An 8,351-nucleotide genomic window follows, 5' to 3' on the forward strand; every position below is an offset into this window, starting at 1 on the left:
GCAGGAATCAGTTTTGCTTCGGGAATGCAGGTCCGAACGTGATGTTTAACGCCATCCAGGTTGAAGACGGAGACCATGCACGCGCCATCTGTTTCGCACGTGGAGTTTGCTTGTTTGCAGTCGGAGCACAAACACGTCAAAGCTGCAGAAATCAAACCAAGACCACCTCCTTAAAACCCACCAGAGGCCAAGTGCTCAGACAAGAGGACGATTTCTTCTTTAAATTTCCCATTTCGGAGGGAAGGGGCCATTCTCAGGCTCAGGAATTAGCCTTTAGGAACAAAACAAGGCATACGCAGTATTTCAGGCCTGCAAGAACCCAGCGGAAGCACAAAACACGACGTGGAAGCAGAGGAGCCGTTCCAGACAAGGATGCCCAGCCAGCCCCTTTTCCTGCCCCTGCTGCAATCGCTAACGGAGATGACCCAAGCCATCCCTGCAAACTAGGCTAGACTGTACCGAGATCCACTCCCAACCCGACCCAGAGTCAAGAGCTCAAACTGAAAACCACAATTACTCAAACTGACAGACTCGATTTCACCCGAACTGCCTGTCCAGGCTCCCTCAGCCATGCCAAAGGCGAGCGGCACGTTCCGGGTTAGCGAGGCACGACCACCCCAGCCCGTGGGAGACAACAAGCCGTTGGCAGATGCCAAACCAAAACCAATTCAAACCGACTACACAAGCCGAGCGTGCTACACCCAGCTAGATCAGTCACTTATTTAGTAACTGCTTTCCTGATCCGAGACACTACCTTGGGTCAAATATGTTCCTGGCTTTTTGCCTGCTCGCCAGGAAGATTATTTGGGTAAAGAGCAAAGGAGAAACTCCGAGGCAGATTCCCACATTTTTCCACCTCACAGCTGTCATTGTGCTTTTCTCAAGCTGCCTGCAAAGCTGTAAGCAAATCCCCAGGCATCGCCATCCTTGGGAACAAAGAGCGAATACAACAATGTCAAGAAGGGTGGGGCTTGTTTAGCAGCACGCAGTATCTTCTTCAGCTTTCATCAGATCTTTCAGCCTCCCCGGAGGGATTCAGAAACATGTACTTACCCGCTGCTGAAATGGTCTTTCAGGTAGAGGGAGTTTGAAGAAGTGTTTTAAAAGATGCAAGAGCCACAGCTAACTCTCCTCAGCCCGACAGCTAAATCCTCTAGGTCTGACCGTACCCCCCCTGTCTGAAGACACACGCGCCAAAGTCACCGTCACCGCTCGCGCCTGTGCGTCAGCCACCTTTCCGCCGGGCAGGGGAGATGCCAAGCCCTCGGTTGCACCACCTCTGGCCAACCAGACTTAAGGAGCATCGGCGTTCCCTTGAATATCGATGGCACTGGAAGAGCCTCTTGCTCCCAGCCAGCACCCGCTCCGAGGCGCGGGGGGGGGGGCATGTTACCTCGAGCTTATCAAAAACCAAGCAGGTCCTGATCAACTTCAGGCTTCGTTTAGGAGGAAGACACCCATTATCCCCCATCACCAGTGGCCTAGGTAAATCAGTCAGGCTAATTGCATTACTATTCACTTAATTCTCTCTGGACACTGTGCTCCTCATTTCCTAGCTGTTGTTGCGAGCTGCTTAATAGCTCCGAGGTGGGCTGCAGTATTTCAGAGAGGCTAAATGCAGATGCTGGTGAGCTTTGAACCAACAGATTCACAACTGCAGAAGCAGTAAAAAGCCAGTAAAACCCAGAAGAGCTGCGAGACATCTTTCAAAAGCATCATGAGCAAACGCAGCTTATTCCTGTGTGCTTAGCACAGGCCAAGGAAAAGGGGCATAGAATGGAAAATGGACAGGGAAGACCCTGAGACTGAATGGTATCGAGGAGGGTTCAGAGCACCGCACCCATGGATTGCACAGCTTTTAAGGGGAAACTTTAGATTGAAAGGGAAAATACCCACTAATGATCAACTTGACAAACAGCTGCTCTCCAGCGGTCAGCAGAGCACAGAAAAGACAATTATTCTGGAAAATATGCCCACTTTGGGGGACAAAGGCTGGTGATAATGGAGTTTTTATGAAGCCATGAGGAAGGAAAGAGCAGCCAGGGCAGATTCCTACCTTCAAGTATACTTAAAAGGAAATGGTGTTTTAAAGCATCTCCTTTATTACTCTATCAAAAACTCAAGGTATGAATTAAAAACATTTAAGCCACACACATTTCACCATGTAGGTTCTTTTCAACTTGATTTAGATACAGCAAAGCTGCACTTGGATCCTGTTAAAACTCATTTCTAAGGTCTCAAGGCCAAGATTTAGGCTCTGGCAGTTTTGCTTCCAGAAGCTCCGAAGTAAATAAAACACTTCAATGTGTTAATAAAACTGGTTTTGTAAACTTCTGACTGAAGTATCTGGCCTGAAATTAAGCACCCTTTTGAGAAGGAAAGCAGAGGAGCTGGTTGTATCAGGCTCAGTTTCATTTGTAGAGTTAAAAAAAAAAAAAAAAAAAAAAAAAGAAATCTGTTTACCTGCAGGGTATGATACCAGAGCCCCGGTGTTCAGGGACAGGGTACGAAGATCCGTACCTGTCCTGTACAGAAAGCAGAAGTTTCCTGCTAAGGACGGGGATGCCCCACTCCCCACGGCCTCGATTCACCTCGTGGTGGTGCCAGCTGATGTTCCCCCTTCGAGACAATTGCTCTTTTTTAAGAGCAATTCTTAGAGTTAGCACCTCAAAACCCCCTACGGTAACGAGGGCGGCATGAACAAAGAAAACTAAGCCTTCCACACTCGGATGTACTTCTGCTACACCTTTCACGAGAGACCCTCGAGGGGCTTTCTAGGTATTCCAGCCCATAACCTCCAGGGGCTGCAGGTAGGCCCTCAAGTTTTTGGAAAGGTGGTCAGATCCCTGGGTAGAAGCTGAAGTCCAGCGCCAGCCTCCCTCATGCAGCCAGGAGTTGACTCTCCCTTTATTTTTATTACGAAAAAGCCCAGGATATACACCTACCACCGCTACAGCCATATCCTCCCTAAGCATCACCTACTGCTGGCTACCAGCCTGCGGCGGGAGGGGCCCCGCTCCCGCAGGCGCCGGCCGAGCCGGGGGGAAAGGCCTGTCTGCACCGGAGCTCGCCGGGAACCGGGAAGCTTCCGGCAGAGAGGAGAATTACAGGGCAGCCCGCGCGGGTCCAGCATTTCAAGTTTGATTAACTAGAAGCGAAAATTCTTCTCGTATCAGTAACATCAGAAGTCCGGAAAAAGCAGCCGTTCTTTCCCCTTGGGTGGGGGTCAGAAAACGGACAGGTACGCAGAGCTCCCCGCCGGGCATCTCTTGGGTGCTCCTGAGAGCAGCCAGGGATGCCTGGGCGAAGCAAATGGAGACGGGAGCGAATAAAAGCATTTTTCATGCCAACAGCATTCTTTTTATTTGAGAAGAAAAGCTCCTATTGAGCAAAACATATAATCTACTTAATAAAAGAAACTGACTGGGCTGAAGAAAATAGATGGGGCAAAGGAAAACAAAAGAGCAGTTCACAGAGCTGGGGCGGCGAGCTCCCCTCTCGCAGAACGCCTGGGGATGAGTCTGCATGGAAGGTGCTGCAGAAGTTGGCAGCAGAGCCTGCTCTATCTGCTCAGCGCACTCTTGCTGACATTCTGCTCAGAGACAAACCCAGCCCTTTAAAGAAGCTGTTTAAACAAGCCGAACATTAAGCTGCAGATCCTCAGAATGAAAGCTTTGTTCTCACTCAAGAGATGGATCAGGTTGGTATTTATACCGAAGCAAACCCTCGCTGCGATTTAATCCAAGGCAGAGCGCAGGTGGTCGTGACATCAAGCGCAGGAGCGAGCCAACCCGGTCTCTGCCGAAAAACGCGAGCAGCCAGTTGGCACTGCCAGAAGACAAACCCTCCTTGATCCTCGGCTAACGCAGGCTCGGCTGCTAGGCCGGGTTCTCCCTCAAGCCACCACCCCGAGCCCAGGAGGTGCTTCTGCTCCCCGCGAGGTTCACGGGTTACAGGCGGCAGCAGGCTTGCTCCCAGCAGGAGCAGGGCACGGAGGCGTTAGCATCCCTTTGCGTTAACCGCAGCAGAGAGGAAAGCAAGAGAAGGCCCCCTTGTACCAAATTCCCCGGTTAAAGGTGATGCGTACTTACAAAACGAATCCAAGCAAGCGGGTGGGGGTCTGCAGATTAGAGCTCTCGCCTCCAGGGAGACTAAAATATTATGCTCTGACAGTCAAAGAACATTTCTTTTTTTTCCCAGCAACTATCTGAGCTCATTTTGCACATATTTATTCTCGCACAGGATTGCATGTGTCAAGATGCCTCTGCAGCTAGACAGGGGAAAGTTTCACAGCAGAATCTAATGTCATGGTGTTAACCACCTTTTGGAATACATTTTCCAAAACCATCCTGATGCAAGATGACGTTTTCTCAGAGCTAAACACGACCTGATCAAGACGTATTAAGATAATTAACCTGAGGATGATCATTGGTAAAATTGCCAATAACCACCCATGTATTTACCAGATAAACAGATTTTTGCAGTGATTGTAAGCTGCTGTTCTTTTTCAACAGTTTGAATCAAGGCTGGGAGAACAACGATTCCCCTGACTTCTGAGCCTTTGTAAGGCTCTGGAACAGGAGCTGAAATTTATTATGTCTCTGTACAGCACCTAACTTAATGAGACCCAATCTGGTCGTGATGTTTTAATGCTGCAGCAGCATAATGTTAGCAAGAGAAATGGAAAAACAACTGGGTTTGTACCTCTGCTGTCTCTTTAGATGCTATAATGAAGAGGGACATGTGTAAACACGCTTGGAAGAAAGAAATACCTTTCAGTGTTTAGCTATATGCCGTGCCGAAATAAAGAAAGAACAACCTTTATCACAGAGCATTTTGCCCAAGAGCGGGTTGGGAATAAAATCCATTCCCTTGTGGCAAGGGAGCAGAGGTCTGTTCCAGGAGTCCCTCTGTGCTCCTCATTCAGCCACACCACACCAAGAACAGTTGCTTTCTTGAAGCACCCGGGCTTCGCTTTCGAAAGGCAGGGACAAGGACACTCTAAGCCATCCAATGAAGACTTAAACCCCAAATAATTTACTTTCCATTATACCTACCTCGATCCTTCGTCTGCCTGGCGGCAACAACTGGGATCCCTAGATCCCTCTCTAGGATATGTCCGAGTCCAAAATGCCTGCCTTGTGTAGCACACCAGTATCTTCTCCGAGACCCAGAGTCAGCTCACCTACACCCACCGTCCCCAAAACCAAGCGCAAGGCCAGTTCTGGATGCTCACACCGCCCCATCTCCTTACGAGGGAGCCGAAGGAATGAGTACAGACCTGCTCTTCTGCAGCTACAGTACCACCACCTCCAACAGCTTTCCTACTTCTCGCTGTCCCATCAACTTGTCCTCCTACTTTCGGACCTCAACATCTCTTTTGCTCCTTGCTGGTGCTTATGAAATCTACTGACCCGCTGCTGCTAAATGAAAGAGAGTTAAAATTAGCTGCAAAGCACTACAAGAAAAGCACTTTCACACAAGGCATCCAGGAACTAAAAATTATACTAGGATATTTAAAGTTGGAAACAAGAGTCCCAACTTTTTCAAGCTGGCTGCAGTCCCCTGGCACACGTTGAACCCAACGGGAACACATCACGGCTGACTAGCAAACACAGCCTAAATGGAAAAGAAAAAAAAAAAAAAAAAGGCAGGAAGAACGCATTCTCACCTTTACAGTGAAGAACTTTCCCTGCACCTACTCAAGTAACACAAAAGGAGAGCTTCTAAATTAATTTTAAATAAGCGAATTGACAGGAGTCTCATCATTAATAGGTTAATTAGAAGCAGCCTTGACATTGCTGCTGCTGTTGCTCTTCAACTTAGAAAACAGACATATGGCTCCCAACTCCCTCTCCAGGCTCCGGTCTGACACCTATTTTGTGTTCTAACTTGTTAGGAAACCAGTTTAGGAGCCACCCATACCACACCAGTATGGTGGAAGGAAATCCTGTAAACCAGCCGCACGGCAGGGCAGATGCACAGGTCATTAGCGATGGCTTTCAAGACTTCACATGCTGGGTATTCTCTGGCAACTGGCACTTTTTAAGAGTCTGAATAACCATTTGTTTAACACCCAGTCTGTATTTCGACACCCAGCAGCCCACAGGTTACTTCCAGAAAGCAGCAAGGGCTAGAAAACCAAGCCTTTGCCGAGGGGCTTTAACGTGCGGTAAAGTCCACTTTTCTGATGAAAAAATAAAGAAATGGCTCTGCAATCGATGAAAAGGGAGGCTGGCAAGCTTAAATAACTTAAAATAAGCTTAAATAACGAGGACAGAAGAGGCCTCCCACCCCGTAGGACTGCTCACACACACGGGCCTGCCTCCATGAGCCCAGCACCAGCCAACGTTTCATCCCTGTAATACCATCGCAGCTTTCTCCCTCGAGACGAGCAATTCCTTCTCGGTCTGCTCAGATAACCGCGCCGGCTGTGCGGCGGGGAACATATTTCCACTGGTCAACACCCAGTGAACTTTGCTTGCTGTTAAGAGAATTGACGTTTTACTTCACTCCTTTCGCAATAGTGATTTCCGGAGCATCCACTACTGGCAGCGGACGGCGTACCCAGGGAAAAAAAAAAAAATCCAAGCTGTCTGGCCAAGGAGCTGAAGGAGTTCAAGAATGCTTGTTGGACACTGTTTTTAATTTCCAGTTAGAGGAGTCTTTCTTGGAAAGTTGTACGATGTAACTTATGGACCAGGCGGAGTTTGCCCGATTTAACCGGGTAAATATTTTAAGCAGGTGTTAATAATAAAATCTGCTGGCCCAAGATTGCTCCCCACGGTATTCTTTTGCTTTATTTCAAGCACGCAAACAAAGCCAACCTACAACCACCCTGTAAGCATCGCTGCAGAGGCACCTTTTTTTTTTTTTTTTCCCCTTTTCTTTAAAGGAAGGAGTGTGTGTGTGGGGCGTTTTCTACTCTGTTTACCGACGCACACAGAGGTTCACAGCTCCCCAGCACCGCAGAAATTCGGATGTTTTTCCAACCTGCCCTGAAACAAGCAGCCACTAAGACCTCTTATACAAAGCACAATAGCCAGGGCAGCCCTCGCTGGCAGGGGCGGCACACGAGCCTGCATCATGGCTGCTCAGGCAGCAAACAATTCACCGGGTTAGGGTCCCTGCTCCCTGCCATCCTGCCCCCAGCTCCGCAAACGCAGCTCCCTCGCCGCCCTCAAAGCCCGCCGGAGCTCACACCTCTCACCAGACAGCGCGAACAAAAACGTACAGTGCACGTGGAGGGGAAACAATAGCCAGCCTGTACAGAGCCCAGTATCAAAGGCACTGACAGTCGGCTGAGTTTCCAGGAGATACGCACAGTCAATTGGCTCTTTCCTGTTTATTTATTATTACTATTTTTTAATAAACACCAGCTGTATATGAAACGCGACGCAAAAACCTGAGAGCAGACGTGCGATGAGTCTGACTTGGTCCTGCTTTGCCGTTTACGACAGAAAAGCCGAAGCACCTTCCTAAGGATTTTACTGGAGGTTAAAACAAAGCCCAGCCGCTCTCCCCTAAAGCACATTTGTATTACCAGATGCAACAGGACTCGCAAATACACCCCTAACCTACTGCCCCAGTGGGGTTTAAAGCCATTTTCTGCGGCTAACAAGTCCAGATCTGCACGCACAAAGTTATTACCTTCTGACGGTTGGTAATACATAACACGAACAGCGAGAGGATTGGGGAGGAGAAAAATGTTTCAGTGCAGTTCCTGTTGGAACAGGTACCTGCGTTACACAAGCAGCGATCGCCCCTGATAGCCACAGGGAGATGGACGGCGCGGCGAGGCCTCGGCGGCTGGAAGGGCTGCTGCCACCAGCCTGTCCTCTGTCCCTGCCCAGAGATGCTTCGGGCCAACCTCTCTAAAAGCGTGGAGCCGATACCTCTCGCTCTGCCCCCAGGAAGCGGCAGCGGTTGCACCCCCACCCTCCCGGGTGAAGCCAAAGGATCGCCACAGAACAAACAACCGAAACAAAGAGTTTTCCCTCACTCACCTCCCTCCAAATATTTACAGTTGTCACAATCCAGAGATGCAGGGGTTTAGAAGGGTTTCTTTTAAAAAAAACCCAAACCCACAGATTCCAAGAAGAGCATATATATATGTGTGTGTGTATATATATATAAACCACACCCCGCAGTCTCTGGTGCACGGGGGGCTGCCGGGGCCCCCCCACCGATGGGAAGAGGCCACGAACTCCCAAGGTCTGACGGAGGCGCAGCAACAACATGGTGGCACTTCCCACCCGGGGGCTGAGCCGCCCGGCCAGCGCTTGCCCCACGCCGAGCCCCAGCTTGCCGGGGCTGCAAAACGCATCCCCAGCGACCCAGGTGTCCAGACC

At 49.6% G+C, this 8,351-nt stretch overlaps 2 protein-coding genes across 2 annotated transcripts in view; both read right to left on the reverse strand.

Moving 5' to 3' along the window:
* ACVR1B (activin A receptor type 1B) overlaps positions 1–158 on the reverse strand; it is a 7,024-nt gene extending 6,866 nt beyond the window's left edge. Inside the window, exon 1 of the mRNA XM_009634643.2 lies at positions 1–158. Within this exon, the coding sequence (XP_009632938.1) occupies positions 1–77 (77 nt within the window). The 5' untranslated portion in view covers positions 78–158.
* Positions 159–6,353: 6,195 nt separating this feature from the next.
* The window catches only part of ACVRL1 (activin A receptor like type 1), a gene marked incomplete at its 5' end in the record, with an annotated part of 10,215 nt that continues 8,217 nt past the window's right edge, over positions 6,354–8,351 (reverse strand). Inside the window, 1 exon segment of the mRNA XM_035890231.1 lies at positions 6,354–6,484. Within this exon segment, the coding sequence (XP_035746124.1) occupies positions 6,354–6,484 (131 nt within the window).

Source organism: Egretta garzetta, unplaced genomic scaffold, assembly GCF_000687185.1.
Source record: "Egretta garzetta isolate BGI_Z169 unplaced genomic scaffold, ASM68718v1 scaffold1192, whole genome shotgun sequence".
NCBI lineage: Eukaryota > Metazoa > Chordata > Aves > Pelecaniformes > Ardeidae > Egretta > Egretta garzetta.